At 43.5% G+C, this 22573-nt stretch overlaps 5 protein-coding genes across 5 annotated transcripts; 3 read left to right on the forward strand and 2 right to left on the reverse strand.

Annotated features, from left to right (window-relative positions):
• Nucleotides 1-6745: 6745 nt before the first annotated feature.
• Nucleotides 6746-7329, forward strand: LACBIDRAFT_322404 (uncharacterized protein; the record flags this gene model as incomplete). Its single annotated transcript, XM_001875473.1, has 2 exons — nucleotides 6746-6949; nucleotides 7000-7329. The coding sequence occupies 2 exons, from the start codon at nucleotides 6746-6748 to the stop codon at nucleotides 7327-7329; spliced, it is 534 nt and encodes a 177-aa protein (XP_001875508.1).
• A 2068-nt stretch (nucleotides 7330-9397) lies between these two features.
• LACBIDRAFT_308392 (uncharacterized protein) lies at nucleotides 9398-9877 on the reverse strand (the record flags this gene model as incomplete). Its single annotated transcript, XM_001875917.1, has 1 exon — nucleotides 9398-9877. One exon carries the CDS (start codon nucleotides 9875-9877, stop codon nucleotides 9398-9400), a length of 480 nt encoding a protein of 159 aa, XP_001875952.1.
• Nucleotides 9878-10414: 537 nt separating this feature from the next.
• On the forward strand, nucleotides 10415-14366 carry LACBIDRAFT_322405 (uncharacterized protein; the record flags this gene model as incomplete). Its single annotated transcript, XM_001875474.1, has 14 exons — nucleotides 10415-10423; nucleotides 11223-11370; nucleotides 11561-11599; nucleotides 11663-11980; nucleotides 12111-12244; nucleotides 12331-12559; nucleotides 12814-12872; nucleotides 12949-13030; nucleotides 13118-13376; nucleotides 13503-13684; nucleotides 13715-13743; nucleotides 13992-14001; nucleotides 14053-14057; nucleotides 14322-14366. 14 exons carry the CDS (start codon nucleotides 10415-10417, stop codon nucleotides 14364-14366), a joined length of 1548 nt encoding a protein of 515 aa, XP_001875509.1.
• Nucleotides 14367-19114: 4748 nt separating this feature from the next.
• LACBIDRAFT_308393 (uncharacterized protein) lies at nucleotides 19115-20432 on the reverse strand (the record flags this gene model as incomplete). Its single annotated transcript, XM_001875918.1, has 2 exons — nucleotides 19115-20343; nucleotides 20411-20432. The coding sequence occupies 2 exons, from the start codon at nucleotides 20430-20432 to the stop codon at nucleotides 19115-19117; spliced, it is 1251 nt and encodes a 416-aa protein (XP_001875953.1).
• Nucleotides 20433-20771: 339 nt separating this feature from the next.
• LACBIDRAFT_322407 (uncharacterized protein) lies at nucleotides 20772-21958 on the forward strand (the record flags this gene model as incomplete). The annotated part of the gene is made up of 3 exons (XM_001875475.1): nucleotides 20772-20774; nucleotides 20837-21082; nucleotides 21149-21958. The coding sequence occupies 3 exons, from the start codon at nucleotides 20772-20774 to the stop codon at nucleotides 21956-21958; spliced, it is 1059 nt and encodes a 352-aa protein (XP_001875510.1).
• Nucleotides 21959-22573: the final 615 nt, after the last annotated feature.

Raw genomic sequence — 22573 nt, forward strand, 5'->3', positions numbered from 1 at the left:
GACTAATTCTTTGATAGACTCATTCATGTTGACCAGAGGTATGTTCTGGCTACCTCCCCAGTTAGTGCATATTTTTTTTTTCAGATGCCAAAAATGGCCTCCAGAATAAAAACCTCCTCAAGTGCTCCAGCTTTCACTGAAATTAGTCCATACCAAGGGAAGTGTAACACAACTACATAATGTAAAAGAATACACAAATACATTTGAGGTACAATAGATTCTTAGAAAGAACCAGAAAAATGAACCAACCTTCATTCTTTTTGCACTCAACTGTACAACAACATTTTTGGCCATATCTCAACCAATTCTTGATCACTTTCAATGATTCTGAGACCGTAAATTAAGTAGAAATGTGCACAAGTAAGGTCCAACATGTAATGGGATAAAATATTGGTTGCAACTGGTCTAAATTAGTCTTATTTGTATTAGTGCAGCAATGTCTGAAATTTCAGATGTAATCTTGACACGGACCAGACAGCCCCCCTGAAATGCTCTGAAATCCGAAAATGTGTAGGTCATTTCCATCCGAATATAATGATCCCTGCAGAGTGGAAATTTCGGATGTAATTTTGACAAGGCCAGACAACCCCTGTGGAATGCTTGAATGTCCGAAATTTAGTAATTCAACTACCCGAAAATGCGCCCGAAAAAATGTCCAGATTTGTATTTAACATGCTAAATGTTATTGTCCCAAAAAAGCGGCCGAAGAAATGCCCAGATTTGTAGTTGACCTGGTAAATGTCACTGCTCCAAAAATGTGACCAGACAACCCCTGTGGAATGCTCCAATGGCTGAAAATTACTATGAGGTCCGAAATTGTGGAGGTCATTTCCATCCGGATGTATTAATCCCTATAGACTGCACCAATGTCCGAAGTGTCGGATGTAATTTTGACAGGGGCCAGACAGCCCCAATGGAATACTCCAATGTCCGAAACTTAGAACTTCAAGTGCCCGAAAACACCACCGAAAAAATATCCGGATTTGTATTTAACATGCTGAATGTCATTGCCCCGAAAGTCTGTCCTTTACCCTCCCTGGCTTAATCCATATGGAATGCATGGAAGAGGGGGTGGATTCCAGAAATTCCAGATGGACTCCATGGATAGGCTAATGGACTCCATACTTCTCCATACTGTCTGGGGATGGACTCCATGGATAGGCTAATGGACTCCATGCTTTCTGGGGATGGACTCCATGGATAGGCTGATGGACTCCATATTTCCTGGGGATGGAGAGGTCTTAGCAGTGCCCCCCCTATTCCTGCAGGAATCCGGTCATTCCGGTGGAATGGAATTTAGCAGAAGGCCCTGCTAAATTGTTTATTCCAGTGGATTCCGGAATGTACACCGGAATGTTCCCCAGAATGCTCTTCCCCGGGAATGGGCAGGAATGGTGTTCCCCGGAGTGGGCAGGAATGGGATTCCAGTCCAATCTGTTTATTTTATTTATTTATTACTGTATTATAGTTTATTTATTTTCAATGGATCACAAACAATGTTTGTTTGGTGAACATGCTCACCAAACATGGCCACTCTCTTCTTCCACCACCACCACCATGCTCGTCACCGCCGCCAACGCCATGCCATCACCGTCACCCATAGCCACCACCGCCAAGTGCTCATCGTCTTCATGTTGTCGTTGTCATGTGATGGTGGTCAAGAATGGGCTCAGATGGGTGCTCATTGTTGTCATGTCATGGTGTTTGTTAAAGAGGTAGGTTGGGATGGAAGAGGGCACTCACCTTTGTATAATGACAAACAATGACATTGTCATTGCTCATCATTTGGTTGCCACGTCACTAATAGCAATGTCACACCCTCTCATCATCAACAGTACCATCCATGTCCAGTGACGTGTGTGGGTGTAGTCATCTGTTAATGTGGCCATGGGGGCAACATGGTCATCCCTCATTGTCCATTTTCATCACCTTGGCCTCACCAGGGGCTCATTTGTTGGTGATGTGGCATTCTCACGTCGTTCTTGATGCATTCTGGTGGTTGTGGCTGCAGGTTGATGAGTGTTGTGGGTGGTGGTGGGCCACAGGTGATTGTGGTGATGTGGCATAGCTATGGGTGGTTGTGGGTGGTCGCAGTGACTGGTGGTGGTGGTGGTGGTGATGAGGCAGCACTGGGTGTGTTGGATGGTGGTGTGAAGAGAAAGGTTTTTGATTGTTGATTACTGTTGGCATGAAATTCTCACTTGCAGAATTTGCTGACATCCTTTCAAGGAAAGAGATCAGCTGGTTGGTATGTGCAGCATATATTACATACATCTAATAAAGCCATTGTGGTGCAACTGGTTAAGCACTGTGAGTAATACGAAGCCACGGGGAATTCACGCTTTCCCCATGCAGAACTCAACGCTTCCCCGGACGTTAGTTCACTTACTACTATGACTTCCTGTGAGTAATATATACAAAGGTACAGAATTGACAGGCATCTCCTTGTGTAAATAAAAAAAGTCGCTGACAGAAAAGACCAGGAATCGAACCTGCATAGTAATAGAAAGCCAGGGGGAATTCACGCTTTCTCCATGCAGAACTCAAGACTTCCCCCTACGTTAGTCCAGTCACTTGTGAGTATTACAAAGGTGGGGAATCAACAGATATCTCTGCGAATAAGTCAAAATAATTTCGGACGGTGAATACAAGAGGAAGAACACCGGAGTTCAAGAACCCTCCCCGCCGAAAGTTGCCCATCTTTCCTCTGCAGCGTGTACTCGGACACCACCTCGCACCTAAGCAGACTGTGGTGAGTACTTGGAGTCCGCCTCGACAGTGTGCACTCAGACACTGTTGCGCGCCTAAGCAGACTGCGGCGAGTTCTTGGAGTCCGCCTTGAGCATACTTGGATGCCACATCCCTCTCTCACGTTGCTTGGTATGTGTGCTTTGAACTTGAAAAGACTGAAGCTGCATATAGTGTAGACATCAAGCTGAATTACAATAAAACCTTCTCAAATGATGATTTTGCCTGACTCTTCAGCTTCATCCACATGGAAATCTGCTCCTCTGCATAGGCTGTATGACCTGGGCTTGTATCTTTCAGATCCTGCCATCGAGCCCACTCATCTCCCTGGTTCTGAAAAAAGAGCTGTGTCCACTCCATCTCTGCACGTATGAGGACATATTCCTCTTGCCACCGGTCATGCTTGGCCTTAGTGTGCAGCCAATTTACATGATACACTGTGCGTGCCCTCAGTCAACGAAGCAGAAAACTTGGGTGAAACTTACATTCTTCCATGTACTCAGAGGAGGATGAATCTCCAGCAACATTGATTTTCCGAAACCATGGCAGAGATTCATCATGATGGCCAGAGTCATTAGGTTTGTAGATGGCCGTGAGGGCCACTGTATGCTCTGGCAATATTACTTGGAATCGCTGGATGATGGACTGCACGGCTCCAAGTTTTTGGAGAGCCCACCTGGCCTGTTCATATACCCGAAGGTGCTGCTTCAAACTTCTGTCTGCTGCATGGACAGCGTCGTATCCACGAGTCTTCTGTGCAGTGCTTTCTGCCAGTCGTATATCTTTTCGATAAAGGTAGGACTGGTGTCCAATCTCGTGACAGATGCCTTCCAGTGCTTCTTCTGCTTGGGCTATATGCAATTGAATTTCTTTCCGCCGTGCACTCTTTAGGCAATGTGGCAACTCTTGTGTAAGTCCAGAGATTGTAGAAGGGAGAAATATGTCCGTCCGCTCTGGCGCCCTGGTCTCCAGGAGGGGATGAAAGTTTGGGTCTGGCTCTTCTCCATCAGTGACGTACCCATCTGACATTGGGGGTGCTTTGCAAACAAAGTCCTCCACATTTAACGATACAAACAGCTTTCCGGCAGTTTTGTGAAAATCTGCCATTGGGCAAAGCAGTCGTTCCCGCCATGTGGCAATTTCTAAAGATTGATCAGGGTTGGGAGCTTTCCCTTGCTTTCATATGAACACGACGACTGTTGACCTTCATGGCCAAAAAATTGTTCTTCTTAGTGATCTGTGGTGTGAGAGCAAACACTTACTGAAATTCCTGACCAAGCTGATCCATGAAGTCACCCCCACGGAGTCATTGTTCCTCTGCTCCTCTTGCATTAATTCCAGTTGAACTTGCTTCCTGGGAATAGCTGTCATAATAGTGAGTCAAATTCAGCCAGGATATTGTCCAAGTCACTGACCTCTGGCAATTTGCACCTGGTATATATCCATGGCCTGTATGTTCTTCATAGTCAAGTCTTTAAAACACATCTTTCGGCAACACGCCGCTTCCTCCGCTTGTGCAGTCCATTTCAAGATCTGTTCAGCCGACACAGTTTTGCTTAACATTTGAAAGTCTTCAATGCTTTCACGTTTGCTGTTACAGATCTTTTTCCATTTCTTGCACAACACAGGAACTAAGTTAAAGTGTAGTCAGTTACAACTGATAAAATGAGAAAATCGAAGGAAATACCCATGTTTATCATTTTCTTCCAGTTGCTGTCTGCTGCATGAGCATCGAGAACCTCAGCTCTGTGTGCCAGCATCATAGTTTGAGTGGATCGCGCCACTTCATTTAGGACTGTCCACAGTGTTTCCAAAATTTCTCCATCCGCTTGCCCAGCACCGTCAATGAAGGTTGGGGCAAAACAGGGGTAGCAAATGACCTGATGGCCATGCACATGAAATAAACCTATTCCTGGGATGAAGAAAAGGTTGTTGTTGATTTTCAGGAACTCCCCAGCTGCAACTCTTGCCTGAAGATTGATGATGTATTGGCAATTGATATCATAGACGAAAATGCAGTGAGGGGCATCTTGAGTGTGTGTATTGGCCAATGCCTCACAGAGCGCATAGTCAATGTTCATCTGCCTCTCTCCCTTTTGGAAGTTAACCATGGCCCCTGGTGCGTAACACCTGTGGCGGAGACAGGCAATAGCTCTGATGCTGGTGCAATCACAGCCTTTATGGCACTTGCTTCGATCCTTCACCGCACTATGCTCATGGCAAGTACTGGGCTAGTTGTCTGTTATTTGAATGAGCCAGACATACTGTCATGGAATTCCTTACCTCGACCTTCTCCTTAGTATGAGCAATATGGGCGCCATAATGAGTGTGCTTGGTAAAGATGCCTTCACCGTTCTTGAGCCAAACCTCCTCCTCTCGGGATGTCTGTTGTTGATGAACACATTTAAAGTTACTATCGGCAGCGAAGCTTTGGCCGTACTTCCATCTGAACATTGTGCTTATTGAGATTGACGGTTATCCTTTTTAACATTTTATTCACTGTATAGGGTCTTCCTTCCAGTTACTCAGGATGTTGATCCCCAGTTGAGGACATGTGGAACAGAAGTAAGCCATCTGGCCCTTGCCTGGCTCTAGCCCAGTGTGACCAAATCCAAATTCCATCTGCTCTTGCATGTTCCAGTATTGGTGCCCTGCCCTGGTTAATTCCCTATATCGATCCTAATAGCCACAATCAACATAAGCAATAGGCAGGGGGTCAATAATGGTTATCGGAACAGTTCCTGGAAATGCTTTGTTGGTTATACACCGCAACTTGGAATAGTAGTGAGTGGTAGAGGTCTTGCACTCTAGGTTCTGGAGGAGATAATCATCAAGCAGCTCCATGGTGAATACAGTCCAGACGTCTTTGTATTTCTATGGAAAGAGACCTGTCTGGAGAAGTTGGATCTCTTCTGTCGGATGTCCTTTGCATTCACAAAAGTGTACTGGTAGGTGGTGGACCCCATTGGTGTGAACTATTATGACAACCTTGCCCCCATGGTGGTATGTACCAGTAGGGCGATCAGATTGGAGATTGTCACTCCAGTACACTTGAGGCATGGCAAAAGGATCATCCAAGCCTCTGAATGGATCCTCCAAAAAAGGATCATCAAGCCCACTGGCAGCTGGGGTGTTTGAAGTGTTATTGAGCTGGTGGGTACGAGTTGGACACTTATGACCCCGATGCCCAACATGGACTTCAATGCCCACATGCCATAGCCATGAATCCATGTAATGCCTTCCATTCCAGGCCTTGACACAATGAAATGGTTGCAACACATGATGATCACAACAACAAGATGTGCAAAAAGAAGGTTCTCTGAAACAGTTTAGGCACCGCCAAAGAGAGTTTGGCTCATGACAGAGCTGACATGCCTGGGTAGGCAGAGGTGCCTCTCACCCAATGGTCTCTGCAATGTATTCATTCCGTTGTGGAAGCCACTCTTTCATATAAGAATTAGGTGTCTGTGATTTGGGTTAGTAGAGTGCGGTTTGTGACTCTAGATGGCATACCTTGTGGATGGGCATTTGAGTGATAAAATCAGTTGGATGGAAGGTGATGTTGGCATCATCAGGCTCCTCGAATTTATGAAGGTGGCCCACGTCACAATCATCTTCCTTGTAGTGATGCAACTTGAACTTTTTCGCTGAACTGATATGTTTTTTGAGGGTGGAATGTCTGGCAGTTTTTGTGATATATGCATTTTTTCCTCTAGGCTTTTTCCTTGGAGTAACTTCAATAATTGCTGTACAGCCAGTGGTGGGTAATTTTTTGCTTGACATTGTTCAGGTACACATTGGGTTACACTGTGATTGAGATTACTTAATTAGGCTACTTAGATGCCTTATTGGGCCTTCATCAACTTACTGGCAATTGCCGTATCATTTACTCCTGACACGAAGTCCCTCCCCCCCCCCTTTTGAAATTGGTGTATTATTTAATCCTGACCCAAACACCTTTCCCCCTTTTTAAGTCTAGCGCAACACACTCCTGCCTATGTCGTCGGATGAGAGTCAGGATGAGGAAGTCCAGTTCACCTTCACAGAAGAACAGCTCCTGATTCTTCATGAGGAGAAAGATTCTTACTGCGACACCAAGAAGAAGCTCCATCAAAAAAAAGTTAATGAAATTTTCAAGTGCATGAAGGCCTTGGATAATGAAGACAAGGAAATCAGTTCAAAGAAGGATGCTGTTCTTATGGTGTGGAGTACAGGTTGCCATGACAATCTGATTCTCACCGTTTATTGTAGGCTATTTTAGCCTGGCTTCAACACTATGCCCAAAGGAAGACCAAGGAGAAGGGCTTTCTGGAACCATGGACATTGCGGAGGGTTGTTGGAATTGAGCGTGAACCAGATGTCCTGCGAGTTCGTGACTGGAAATTTGCTGAGGTGCAAAGGGCGGAGTCCGCCAAAGTGAATGAAGATGGGACTGATGGAGATGACGAGAATGAAGCTTCCAACCAAGCAAAGAAGAAGCCAAATGCGAAAAAGCGTCACCAGAAGGACAAGGCGTTCAATTACTATCAAGCAGCAGTTAGCAAGGTCATGGTAAACATCACCTGGTTTGACCAAAAGTGAAGAAAACCATTTATCTATCAGGGTCCATGTAATGGGATGATGGTCACATGACCAATTACCAAAAATGGTGAAAATGAAAGTTGTAGCCCTACATTGTAGCTTCCCGAATCTGTTTGAATTATATTCTGAAGTGCTCCTGTTATGGAGATATGAGGTAAAGGAATTTCAAAAGTGTTGTGTTTTTTTTTGTTTTTTGTGTTTTTCTCCATGAAAACAAAACCAAACAACATGATTTCAGTATATTTAGAAAGCTAAGAGAAAGGGCTACAATTATTGTATCAAGGGAAAAATGGCCAAAAAAGGAAGGTGCATACCCTAGAAAAGAAATTGACACTAACAGACTATAAGAGTCTATCATAGACTACAAAGTTTACTGATACACTACAGAAGACTACAAAAGTCAGACATAGACTACAAAGTTTACTGATAGACTACAAAAGACTACAAATGTCAGACTTAGACTACAAATTTACTGATAAACTACAAAGGACTACAAATGTTGGACTTAGACTACAAAAGCTTGGACTTAGACTACAAAGTTAGGGTTAGGGTTAAAAGTGTATCAAGACTACAAAGTTTGTAGTGTCCACTTTTCATCATTACAAAATTTTGTAGTGTTCATTTTTTCCTTAGAAGGGTTTGTAGTGTCTGCCTTTTGGGACTACAAAAGTTTGGTGTGCACTTTTCCATTTGGAAAGTTTGTAGTTCCCACTTTTTTTGACTACAAAGTGTGTGCTTTTTCATAATTGTAGTGTCAAAAAGCGGACACTACTAACTTTTCTTTCCATCACATATTGGCTGTGGTAAGACAACATGAAGTGCAAGAACCAGTCAAAATTGCCTTGTGTCATCCTCTTCAGAATAGACTCAAATCCACCTAGCCAGGCATTTAACTGTTCACAGGCCTGTTTTAAAATTCATTAATTCTTGTATTTTATCACACTTTAACTCAAACTTACTTGTGTGTTGAATGCTTGCTTGTAGTATGATCGACTATGTTTGTCTTTTTCAACAACAACAAGATTTGTAGCTGATCCATTCAATGGTGCAGGATTACACCATTCTCGACAAATATAATCACCAACACAGTGATTAATATAGTGGTAACTATCAACAATAAACAAAGTTGTATGTTTCCAAATTCTGTCCCAGCTTCCATTGCTTATTGCTGTTCATAATAATAGACAAGCCTTATTTATCAATACAGATGTAATCTGGACATGATTCAGCTGTAGGGTAAGAATATTTGTGGGGGATTCTGACTTGGGAAATTTAACCCAAGCAATAACAACACCACAAGGTGCAGTAATTGTCTGAAGACAATTATATTTAGTAAGGTGTAACTTGTATATTAAATTATGCTTAGTTTACATTGATTATTATCTATTTCACTGGGCTCATCAGTGAAGTGTGTCAGCCTGAGAAAAGGCTAACACATGAGTTTTTTCCCAAAACAAAAGTGATTTTTGTGATGTATATAAACTCTCTTTGTAAATAAAAATTGCAAAGTGGACAGTCAGCACTCTCCTGTGTTAGGGCAACACTATCAAATACTGACAAGGCCACTAGAGAATGATCAAAGATGAGAGAAAGAGGAGATAGAGAGAGCTGAGCTGGGGTCCAATGACTTTAGTGGGAATCCTAAGAGATTGAAGCTAGAGATAAACTACTGTACATGGGGTTTATATACTATTCTTGAATATTTCTAGAATGTTCCACAAGTTGCTACAAGGTGCACAGAGGAATATTCTATACTAATCTATAATGTTCTATAAGGTCCTTGATAATTCTAGGAAAGTCCAGAAATTGTTGAAATAAATGGAAAAATGAATGGTACCCTGACATCCTGTACCTTTTTTTCCTGAGAAGTCTGTTGGAAGTCCAGCAGAAGTCCAGCAGACTAACAAGTTAGTAAGTTTTCTACTCCTGCCTCTGTTTCCATTGGAAATCCAGAGGAAGTCCAGCAGAAGTCTGATGGACACAAAATTCCAGCCAGTCCAACCATTTCTTGCTTTTGAGTGGTTTGAGTGGACTTTCACCAATGATACCAGACATCCACAAAACAAGCCTAGTCATCTGAGTCAAAGTCCTCATCTCCATCATCATCCAGATACATCTCATCCTCCTCAGCAACTTCAAGGTCTACCTCAGCCTCATTATCTACATTTGAACTTGGTGGAACAACCAGAGGAAGGTTCAATACAGTCAGAAAATGAGAAGCCCATGATGGAGTGATACCTTTGCTTCCCAGACGTGGAAGCCAGTATTGGGCACACTGCTCAGCAATCCAACTACATATAGCTGCTTGCTTATTAGTGTAACCAGAGATCCCACTCGATACTGTAGCATCAGCATGAGTTCTTAAGGAACTCCATTCATACCACCATGCTGCCCTCCAGTTGAGATATTCAATAACATGCCTCATTTCTTCCTGAACCAATAAAAACTCTTCTTTCCACCTCATCATATGTGCCCTTCCCTTTGCCCATTCAACATGCAAACTGTCAGTGAACTTAACTTCCTGGTCTGTCTGGTTGGATCCGGTCATGCATGGCACAAGCCATATCCAGGGAGGCTCATACCAGCTGTTTGACACCTCATTCACCTCTTTTCTTGGTCCACAGATATCCTTGTCCTTAAGTTTATGCAGCCAAGTAGACCATGAGCTGTTTGGGTCAAGGACTCCTAAAGCATGCCAGGCAGCATGATAAGCCTATGCATCTTGCTTGATTTTGCTGTCAAGGTGCTTGTAGAGCATGACCATTTCCATGTTTGGTTTATTCCCAACCCCAGAAGCATTGAGGGGTTTGAACTGTCAAAGGCCTTGGATGATGCAGGTCATCATCTATATTTTGGAGTCAGTTAGCAGTATAAAAGGGAGCAAGCTCCCTAAATATCCAGCAGATTACTCAATATTTTAAAACATAGAAAGATATAAAGCTCAAGAAAGGAAAAAGTCATCAGGTGACATTTGAACCTGTTTGGCTATATTATAGACATATAAACATCTGTTTGGTCTCTTTCACTCTTTCACCTCAACCACTACTTTCCTGATTTAGCAACAAATCGGGACAGCTATCCCCAAATGTCCTCAGTAAGTCACACATCACGTGTTATATGTCACACATAATTATCCAGCAGGGCAGTGGATAATTGGTGTAGCATTCAGTCTTCAGGATATCTAATTGGATAGAGATATAACAATTATCCACCAGTCTGCCAGATAATCAGATATACTTTCATACAAACCAATATTAACTTCTATATCAGAGCAACAAAACAAAGCTGGCCAAGTCTAAAGGAACAAAGATATTCAAACACAACAGTCAATTAAATCTTTCCACATAATGTCATGAACAGGCTGCCAAAGTGTAACTGTTAAGGTAGGCTAGTTATTATATTCCCCTTCAGAGGAACATCTCACAGATTTCAGTTGGCTGCAATCAATGAAGACACTGAGGTTGTGTTAGCAGAGTCTATCAGAATAAACAGGATGGAATCAAAGAGGCTGAGGACATTTAATTCTATGAAACATTTATCATTGGACAGGGAAGCATCTATGTCCTTTGAAATTCTAACAAGGAGAACAGGTATGGCAAGATCACCAACAATGGGCCAAAGTACCTTAAGAGGTAGTGGAATCTGTGTCTGAATCCCAAGGCAGTCCAACAACTGTTAGATGCCACTGGAGGGGGGTGGCTAATTTACAGCCAGTGCCAAGAACATGCCCTTACAATGAGTGTTTCAGGAAGGCTTATGCAAGGGGTCCAATATGTGAAATATTAGTCAAATGATTTTCCACCCCTTGTTTTCACAGACAACCCAAATGGCCAATTGTTGATTACCACTGCAGTGATCCAAACAAGAAACTGCATGCTGCAAAGCTTCAACAGTTGACAGAGTATCAAAAGGCTCTAAAACGATTTGAGGTTGCTAGTGATTATGATACCTCTAACATTATTGCAGCAAGAGCAAAGGTTACACAATTGGAAGTGGAACTCTGGAATATCGGTCAGTGGGCCACCATTCTGATTGATACAGGTAAGAGAATATCAATTATCTGGCAGACTCATGAATAATTGAGAATTAGATAAAGTTATGCAAGACCCAAGAAAGGAGGAGATAAAAACCTATTACTCCTGGAATTCCATCCATTTCCACCTTGCTGACACACCACAAGACTTTCTTTACATGATCTTGAAATCCATTCATAGGATGATGGTGGAAACAGGTTTTATGTTCCTGCAAGCTCAACTCAAGCGTTCAGACAGTAAGATGCAAACTTAACTGAGACATGTGGTCAAAACCCACATCTTCTTTTCATATTTTGCAGATCTGATAACAATCCCTATGTTTGAAAAACTCAAGCTGATTGACTTCAACAAGTCAACTGAATGGTGGCTGACTGTTCTGTGTTGGCTTTCCATCTTCATGGACTTTGCTAAGGATTCTTATAAATACCTCGCCTTTCCCCCTGCTGCATGGAACATCAAATCGATTTTGGACATCAAAGAACATAGCAGTCCAGACATTCAATTCCTTTATGGTTTCCTGGGACCTGAGTTCCATACAATCATTGACAATGCATACAAGACCCATCTTGCCACACCATTCTTCGCATTTGCAAATCCTAGCAAGACAATCATTGATGGTGTAGAACATGACAATTGGGCAGAATTATTTCAGAAGTACAGCACAGAGGTTCTTCAAAATGTGGAAGAATGGTCCACCAAGTTGATCTGACCAAGGAAATTTCATGCCATTCTTAATGCCTTGACAAGCATATATCCTTGACGAAGCCCATAAGGAGTATCCATATATTTCCAAGCTCAGATCTCCTCTCCCTCTTGCCTGCGAAACATTTATCAAAGATATTGGAACAAGTCTCCATGAAAACGAAAATGCCATTCTTGAGGTGAGCTATTCTTCTGGATGGTTTACATTCCTTGGGGATATTATCTGGGAATGATATATTTGTACTGATGACTGGACTCTTTCCAGTTTCTTACCTTGTTTGAGCTGACCATTGCCATATTTAACCTGGATAAGGTTGCTGGCTTGACAAATGACTACATTGAGGAAATTTCCAGCTGCATAGACATCCTTTTGCATTCCTACAGCTCCTGGGCCTCTCAAAGTCAAAGCTCCACAAACCAGCACAATTTTGGCATTGCTGTTGGGGCCATTCAGCTCAATAGAGAGCTTGACAATGTCTACAAGAGCTTCCTTGGTGAAGACATACTATTGAAGTCCTGGGTCATATCCACAAAATGGCCCCTCATTTCTTGCCCTGGCATGGCATTCTCACAAAAAAACATCAGCAAAATGAAAGTCAGATGGTTCATTCCCTGAACCACAACAAAGAAGATATTGGGGCTGTTGTTGGGGCAGGGATGGCATCCGCAACTGTTGCAATCAACCAGTGTTACCAAGCTGGGACATAGAAAGTCATTGCAGCTGTAAAAGGGATGGCTGTGCATACAGAAAATGAACAGGATTATCTCAGCAGCACTGTCAACTTGCAACTTAAGGACCTTCTTCATGTGTGTATCTTGATTATTCATCAGACTGTTGGATATTTCAGAGTTGCTGATGATTTGTTCTTTGTTCTTTGTTTAGTCCCTTGCCAAGGAATGTGTCCACCAGGCCTTTTTCTATGAACAAAATGAGGAGTATGCCCCTTTCGAACCTCTTGATGGATGTTATACTTAAAGACCATCTTGGGATTGTATATCCTGGACCAGATGTTGAAGTCATGCCTGAGCGGTTGCATCTCCAAGGTATGGAGGTGATGGTGTTCTAAAGACCTATGATAACCTTAAGGACAAGTCAATGAAGAAGGAAGCCAAGAGAGCTGAGGCAAGAGCCCAAGCAGTTGTTAACAAAAAGGCTTCCAAAAGAGATGTGGACAAAAGGGCTAAGAAGTGTTTTGCTGCTGGAAGTACCTCATCCAACACACCTGCTGAAGATGCTGCCATCCGTCTCCATGATAATGATGCTCTTGATCCCATTCCACCACCTTCTAATCAACTTGCAAATGCCCACAAGTGATCCCATACTCCTGCATCAACACATGATTCTCCTGTGCGGAAGAAAGGAAGACAAGGCTCACCCACACCTATCTTAGTGCCCGATTCTGATGTTGAGATTGATGGAGGTGATCAGCCACACAGTGAAAATGATGGGGTGGATGAAGAAGATGATGATGATGATGATAATGATGAGGAGGAGGAGGAGGGACCTGCCCTGCCTATTCCTGTGAAGACTATTTCTGCCAAGAGCCTGAGTCTAGAACCCTCTCCATCTGGAACCCCTGCTTACTGCTTGTTGTGGAATATTAGTCTTGAATTCTATTGTATGTCTATATATTCCAATTATCCTGCAGACTGGTGGATAGTTTTAATATCCACCTGTGTGTGCAAAAGGAGGATCATCACCTAAAAGCTGGGAGTACACATTTCTCATACCACATGGAATGATAATATCATACCTTTGTGGTATGATTCCATTCATACCAATGATACCATACCATACCATACCATACCATAGTCATACCATACCAAACTACCATACCATACCATAGCCATACCACAGGAATGGAAACTATAGCATACTACCATAGTCATAATATAGGATAGCTTATGACACTTAGAATGGGACAGGCAGGGATTGGTATGTATCCTATATATAAATGTACAACGCTTACTAAGAATTATGTAATAGATCATGTAAGCAACATAAACAACCCTCATTATCAACAAACAAAGGGCAGAAACACAAGGTAGCCACATGTTAAATTTCCTCCACCACAACACATTGCATTGGTGTTTCCTGCCCCCATCTTACCTTCCAACCATTCAATTTCGCATCTGTGTGGGGGTCTTTGTCAGTGTATTTTCGTATGACCCATGTTGTAGGAGCAGCCAAGTTATTGGCTATGTGGAAGCAGGGTTTGGGGCCCAACACACTGCACTGTGGACTTGCACATACAGATATCAGAAAAATTGCCACTGATGCAAAATTTAGCATATATGTAGATGTACCAGTAATTTACACCAACATATAAAGATTAGAATAAAAAATGTACATGGGGATTGGGATGAAACATGTGTACTGGAACTGGGATTGAAGATGTGTACCAGGGGGTCGGGGCTTGCCCCCGGCGAGCTGTGACCCGCAGTGAAGGAACGGCCAAGTGCCAGCGAGTGCCATGCCATAGGCGCGGGTCTTAGGCTTGTTTAATATAACTACATAAACCTATTTGGCTACATTAAATATGGAAGAGAGGAGGGAGGCAGGGAGGGAGGGAAGAGGGAGGGAGGGAGGAAGGGAAGAGGGATGGAGGGAGGGATGGAGAGGGGGAAGAGAGAGGGAAAAGGGGTGGATGGAAAGGGAGGGAAGAAGGATGGAGGGGTGAGTAGTGGAGGGAGGGAGGGAAGGAGGAAGGGAAGAGGGAGGGAGGGAAGAGGGATGGAGGGATGGAGGAGGGATGGAGAGAGGGAAGATGGATGAAGGGAGGGAAGACAGGTCGAGGGAGGGAAAAGGGTGATGGGCACTCGTCGCCGTTCGTGTGTGGTGGTTGTGGGCACTGATACAGGTGAAATGTGTTCAACTGTATAAAATCTGATTTTCGTGATTTTACCATTGAACCAGTCTTCTCTGTAACTACGCTAAGTACAGTTGTAATGATATAAAGAGTCTTTCAACATATCCAGTTCAGTAGACTAAAAGTGCACATGTGTCAAGTCTGAACTTAGGACCAAGGCTTTGGACCTGGCAGCAGTATGCATTGTGACATTATACTTGGAGCCTACTAGGATTCACCCACCATGAAATAGAGTACAAAGAGACTCTAGAGTAAATCACCCAACTTCACCCACTTCAGTCACCCACCTTGACCAAGCCATTAGCCTTGTAAAATGTAAGAATGTATCCAGGCTAATAGGTCCTTCAGCCATATATTTTTTTGCCTCTGGAGAAAAATATAGTATTGCATTGGGCAAAAATGTTTGACCAGAAATATTGTGACCAGAAATATTTGGGTTGATATATTGCATTGAAAAATATCCTAGCCATCTGAAAGTGGTCAGAAATGTTTTATGTGACACTGCTAAAAAATGTTTTAGTCATGTCACACTGCTCAGAAATGTTTTACCCATGTCACACAGGCAAAAAATTTCCTGCCAGTGTCACAGAGTATCTGGGGTCCTAGTTTCAAAAAAAAAACTTCAAAAAATTTCTAACCATTCAAACTTTTATCTTCTGGATTCAACTTTTCTACAAATTTTATCATAAAGATAATTTTGGTCCTAAACTTGCCCTTTTATATTGTATTTTTATTATAGAAACAGCAAATTATATATTGCATGCAACTGTATCTATTGGTATTCAGCTATTTGTTATATAGTTATAGCCTCTAAATTCTGCTTCATCAGATAATAAAGGTTGTTACACCACTACCCTCAAGTGCACACAAACAACAATACCCACCATGGATGACGACAATGACCCCCCATGAACAATGAGCGCCTGTGGAGAGAGATGACCCCCACAAACAGCAACGAGTGCCCACCCCCAATGTGTATGTCTCCCCTCCCTCTCTGTCCCCCCTTCCTGTCTGTCCCACCTGTCTGTCCCCCCTCCCTGTCTGTAGTACTGTACCCCTCTCTGTCTGTACCCTTTCCTCTCTGTCCCCCTCCCTGTCTGTAGCACATTTCCAAATAGCTGTTGTCAGGTTTAGGGTACATATCCAAAAAAGGAAATTTAACTATTTCTAGTAAAAGAATAGCAGAAAATTCACAAAAAATAGAGTTGGTATATGCAGTGTATACAATATGAGGCACTGCCTTCAGGGTCCATGTCAGGGTCATTTATATATACCCACAAAAGGAAATATGATCTTGTAACACCAAAAAGTCAAGAAATTCAAGATAATGAGGATTCTGCTTATCAGGGTTCATTCAATGGGATGTCAGGATGATGGTCACATGACCAATTACCAAAAATGGTCAAAAAACAAAAATTGTAGCCCTGCACTGTAGCTTCCCAAATCTGGTTAAATTAATTATGTTCTACAGTGCTCCTGTTGTGGAGATATGAGGTACAAGATTTTCAAAAGTGTTGTGTTTTTTTGTTTTTGTCCTCGGTTGGCGGGAGGGGGAACAATGTTCCCCGAAGACGCAGCTTCCAACAATTTTCTCCATGAAAACAATATGATTTCAACACATTTACAAAGCTAAGAGAAATGGCTACAACTATTGTATTGTGGGAAATTTGACCCCAAAAGGAAGGTGCATACCCTAAATGGGATAATAACACTGACAGACTACAAAAGTCAGTTTATATACACACATTTGTATTTACAAGCACTTATACATGTCCCTTCTGTCAGAATCTGGTGGAATCCAGGCCATTCCTCTGGATTCTGGTCCATTCTTGTGGAATCTGGCAGAATGGACCCATTCCTGCAGGAATATGTAGGGCATCAAAAAGTACTGCTTCAGTTGCAGGGCTTGTTGGAGTAGGTGCTGGAAGACATAGCATAGATTGATGGTTTGCAATGTGTGGTAATGGGTGTGGATCAAAGTTGACATTGTCAAGGCATTGTTGATGGAGTGTGGAAGGTTGTGGGTTGACAGTTGCGCAAATTTCCCACTTGCGGAATTTGCTGGTGTCCTTTCTGGGAAGAGGTCAGCTGGTTGGTATGTAGAGCATATAATATGTAGTTATAGGAAAGCCATTGTAGTGCAACTGGTCATGCCACTGTGTCCATAAGGTCAAGGGTTCAATTCTCCCAAGTTGTGCTTTTTATATATATTATATAATAAGAACAACAGTGACAAACTACTGGTCCTATTGGACTCCTTGTGCTCAGAAATTCCTACTGGACTCCACTACAGTCATTCACCGGTCACTGAGTCACACTACTCAGTGAGTCAAAACACTTTTCCGGGGTCAGTTCTCTAGCTATTTCTTTAATTCTTTCTCCGTTGTGTGTGCATATATGGTCTTTATAGTAATCCCAAGTTTCTAAGCTGTAGCATGTTTTGATCTCTTGATATCTGCAGATAAGTGCTCCTTCACCATAAAACTGAATATTATCTGAGTGATCTTGACCCTAGTTTTCGGAAAAGAGCCATTTTTGTTTTATAATATCTTAAGGCATTCAATAAATATTCAATTACAAGAGTTTTGAGCTGAGCTGATACTCCAGTGAACCAAAAACCACTGAATGGACCAAATCACACTTAAAAGGGGGAAGGTCACTTCTGTCACACTTGCCACAGACGTCTGACGAAGCGATGGGAAACTGAAGTGACTAAGCAAAATGCCCAAATTAGGACAGCGTGACATCTGCCTCATTGACTGGTTTCACACTGATCTTCGTTGGCAGCACTGATAACATGTGATATACTATTCAACAACGTGAATTTGAGTTTATAACTAGGTATTACATAGGGTATGATGTATGCGCACACTTCTCTCAGTTCATAATGTCCAAATCCCTTGTATTTAAAATTTTTGACACCATTCTTTATTTGGGTGCCTCATTGACTGGTGAATGACTGTATACCCATTCCTAGTTGTTTGGGACCATCCCAGTAGGAATTTACTGGGACTCACTAGGACTGGGACACAAAATTTGTATGGTGATCACCCAACATAAAAATTGTCCCAGTCCTAGTCCAGTCTGGTAGTAATACGGGCATTCAGTAGGAGTCCAGTAGGAATAGGTGGAGGAGTGTAAAGAGCTCTGCAGGTGATCCAGCCTGAAAACTTGAAAGGCTCAGTCAAAACCTCCAAAAAGCCAGTCTGACTGTTTTAAACAGCTCATATTCAATAGTTGAAGACAGATCTGCTTCCTCAATGGGATGGCGGGGTGCCACACCCACACTAAGTGAAGCGGCCTACTCTAGCAGTGCAATCAAAGACATGGTGGCCAAGTTTTACCCTATTCCTTATGAGGAGTACCACAAGTAAACATACCCTTTTTACATACCCCATGACAAATCTTTTTGTCAGAATTGCCCATCTTGATGAGTCCAGCTGGCTAGCTCCAGAGTGTAAGTACCTCATCTCGCATAGAGTAGCTAGTGCCTGTAAAGTATATCTACCTCAATGGGTTAGCTTGTCATCCTGGAACAATCAATGTAATGGACCATTATCACAGATATTCATAGATCATGACCTAGCTAAATGGAGCTACAGGTACAACTTGGCAAAGAGGGGGGGAAAGAATGGGGGAGGAGGGGAAACAGATTTACCAAAGGGGGGTGACTTGAAATTTTTTGGGGGGAAGCATAGGGAAGGAGGGGAGACAAATCTACAGAAGGGGAGAGAGACGGGGAGAGGGGGAAGCTGGGGAAACAAATTGGGGGGCCACTTATAAAAGTTGGGGGGGAAGCATAGAGATGAGGGGAAACAAAATTTCAGAAGGGAAGAGAAGGGGGGCAGCAGGGGGCAGCAGGGCAAACAACATAGGGAGAGATTTGAAAAAGTTTGGGGGAAAGCCTAGGGAAGGAGAGGAAACAAATTTACAGAAGGGGAGAGAGGGGGGGGGGGAGCAGGGGGAACCAATTGGGGGGAAACTTGAAAAAGCTGGTGGGGAAGCATAGGGAAGGAGGGGAGAGAAATTCATAGAAGGGGAGAGAGGGAGGGAGCAGGGGGAAGCTAGGGAAACAAAATGGGGAAAACACAATGGGGAGACACTTGAAAAAGTTTGGGGCGAAGCCTAGGGCAAAATTTACAGAAGGGGAGAAAGGGGAAAGAGGGAAACCAAAGTTATCTACTTGCTTGGAAAATGTTCTCGGAAGACAGCTCTCCGACAAAGTGCTATAATCAATTGAAGACGAGCCACCAGATTTGCAAGAACAACTCTATTGTTCAAATTCTCCACCATCCTGTGAGTTGTTTCCTCATGGTTCCTTCTCAAGCTATTACCATGCCCTCTGAACATACCTGCTGGACTCGAAAAATTCAACAACAGTTCTGTCAACAGCTCAAGGAACACAGGACTTGATGGACTCAGGCCAGGTGGCCATCTAATTTCAGGCTGAGCAATTCCATGGGATGGTGTGGACCCCGTCGTAACGTTGAATAAACGTTTTGCGCTCTCTTGTTGTGACTTTGGTGCGGAAGGCAAGGGAAGGTGGAATAAAGGTTGCTGTTGCGGTGCAGAAGGTGGCGGAAGTTCAAATAAAGATGATGCGACGACTCCCTGGGTATCTGAGAGTTTGGCAGCAGGTGGCGTATCGGCCACGATGCGTGAATCGTCTGAAGGTGGGGGAAGTTGGAATAAAGATGATGTGACGACTCCTTGGGTATCTGAAAGTTTGGCAGCAGGTGGCTTATCGGGCACGATGTGTGAATTGTCTGAAGGCGGAGGAAGTTGGAATAAAGACGATGCAAAGATTCCCTGGGTATCTGAGAGCTTGACAGCAGCAGGAGTATCAGTGTTCGGTGGCACAATGCCTGGTCCTGAAGGTAACGGCAGTTGAAACAAAGGCGGCGTGACCACTTGTTTGTGCGGCCCAGATGGTGGCGGGACTTGGAATAAATTTGTGTATTCATTGGTGACTGACATTTTAGTGTCAGAGACCAAGAGGCAGACATCCATTGGCAAAGCGGACCCATCAGCGCCAGCAGTACTATGCCCAACACTCGAGTTCGATGGTGGCAGGGCAAATGAAAAAGCGAAGTTGCGGGGAGGTAACAGTTTCCCTCCACCATTGTTCAAAGAGTTGGATGAGGGGAGGGAGGAGGACAAATTACTACCCTCGTTGTGAACATTGTTGATTTCGAGAATCTGATCCATTGCATGCTTATCTTGCATGGGTATGGCAGGAATCGGCAGAAAAGCAGATTGGCCCTGATCATCCCATTTGACAGATGCCGTTAACCCATCCAGGCATTGGGTAAGGTGGGAGCTAAACTCCATATATGTGGCTTCCACTACACGATCATGATCGATCTCATGCATGATCATGTCAGTGGGATCCAGCGAGGAAGGAACATCTGCAAGAATGTATATTAGGGTCACATCACCAATAAACATACTGAAAACCAAAAAAAATGGACACACCATTCAACGAAAGGCTTTGCATGGTAAGATCAGTCATAATATCTAGTATATATGTTATATCTCCATTGCATGGTGTGAACAGAGGAACACTGGAGGTTGTTCATGATCACGTGACGAATGACCTTTGCGGTACCTTTCCAAAGATCGCATTCTGTGTCTTTTTGTCCTACATCATGCTCATCGAACCTTGTCGCCAACGTTCATATCTTGTTCCATGGCACCATCCTGTAGCAGCTCCAACGCTGAATTTTTGAAACACACAAAACTTGTTGAGCAAATTCTACTGTTTTGCCATGCCGGGCAGGAAGCGGGATGGGTGGATTACAATGAGAAAGCATGCAGTGACCAGTTGAAAGAAAGAATGGTGAGTTTATGGTTCAATTGCAAGGAGATTTCGAGCCCACCTTTTTGTTTCGTAATTTCCAGTTATCCCTCCATCAACTACTGCATTCCAAATCGATTCCCCATGAAGAAATCAGGGAAACAATCATTGCCGCCTTTGATGCATTCCGCATCAAGGGTCAGCAATACTACATTGAAAAACATTCTATTGACTGGGATGATCCCATCCTCTTTCCACCTCAACTTTACCCTGGTTTGGAGGTAATGACAAGACCTTCCGCCTTGAAATCTCAACATTTGGGAGGGTCTAATATGGTTCCCTTCACGCTGGTAAGCCTCTCTTCAAAATTTTTGTGTCAAACTGATAGATTTTAGGACGTTGACAATACAATGCAGAGTCCACAGCTCCTCTGTTCCTCAACAAACAACGGTCACCCAGCAGAAACACGACCTGTATCCACACTCCTTTCAGACAGTCGAGCCAAAGCTGTTTCTACCACCTCCTCCCTTAGTTCCGCTGACACCATCCACACACACCAGGAACGTCTTATTCAACCTCTCCCCTCCCACGCAAGGAAGGATGACCAGTCAAGCTCGTCAAGGTTAACATTGGATGACCAGTCAAGCTCGTCAAGGTTAACATTGGATCAACATTCCAACACGACCAGCTCCACGGATGTCCCGAAACTTACCATCCGTCTCCCCACCAGCCTACCTACCACATCTACTCACAATCCTTCCCCCCTTGCGCCTATTCCTACTATCAACGTCATTGACTCTGCAGTCACACCACGGGGTTCCGATCTTCACAAATGCAAGCAAGAGAAGCAGGGGGGTGTTAACGCAGGAATGGGAGGGAGAGATGACGAGGAAGATGCATATGTACCCCCTGCTCACAAATGCAAAGTGATCATTTTCATCTCTGTGAAGCCAAGTCCTGCAGACGAACTATGGTGTGCTCTGTGCATCAAGCAGGAGGAATTACACTGCGATCACCGGTGTACCATTTGTCAACAAAAGGGCATCTCCTGTGTTCCCCCTCCTATCGACTCACGCTGGTCAACATGCGACGGATACCGTGAAAACACCAGCAAGAAGGCTTGCTCAATGCAGTCATATTTCAAGGGACAGAAACTCCAACACAAGGCATTAGCATTAACTGCCTGGTCCAATCAAGCATTTGCACAAGGCAATGCCACTCGATGACTGCCATCTTGCCAACGCAAAGGCAAAGGCAAAGCAAGTTATGCTGATCTGAATAGTGATGACAACGACCAAGACAAAATCAAATTGGAGGTTCAAGTCAAGAAGGAATTGGTGGGGGACAAAATTGAATTGGAGGTGCAGGTCAAGAAGGAATCAGTGGGGAAAAGAGACACAGGGGACACTTTGGATCTGCTGAAAACCAAGAAGGCCTGCGCTAATGTAACAATGTCCACCACCCCTCTACCAGTATTGTACCATCTCACAACTATGGAGAAAGTCACTCCCCTACCCAATCCATCACCTCCTTCCACTGCGGCTGAGACTTCATTGTTGGAAGCTGCGTCTTCGGGGAACATTGTTCCCCCTCCCGCCAACCGAGGACAAAAACAAAAAAACACAACACTTTTGAAAATCTTGTACCTCATATCTCCACAACAGGAGCACTGTAGAACATAATTAATTTAACCAGATTTGGGAAGCTACAGTGCAGGGCTACAATTTTTGTTTTTTGACCATTTTTGGTAATTGGTCATGTGACCATCATCCTGACATCCCATTGAATGAACCCTGATAAGCAGAATCCTCATTATCTTGAATTTCTTGACTTTTTGGTGT

The sequence above is a fragment of the Laccaria bicolor genome, genomic scaffold, assembly GCF_000143565.1.
Source record: "Laccaria bicolor S238N-H82 LACBIscaffold_3 genomic scaffold, whole genome shotgun sequence".
Taxonomy (NCBI): domain Eukaryota; kingdom Fungi; phylum Basidiomycota; class Agaricomycetes; order Agaricales; family Hydnangiaceae; genus Laccaria; species Laccaria bicolor.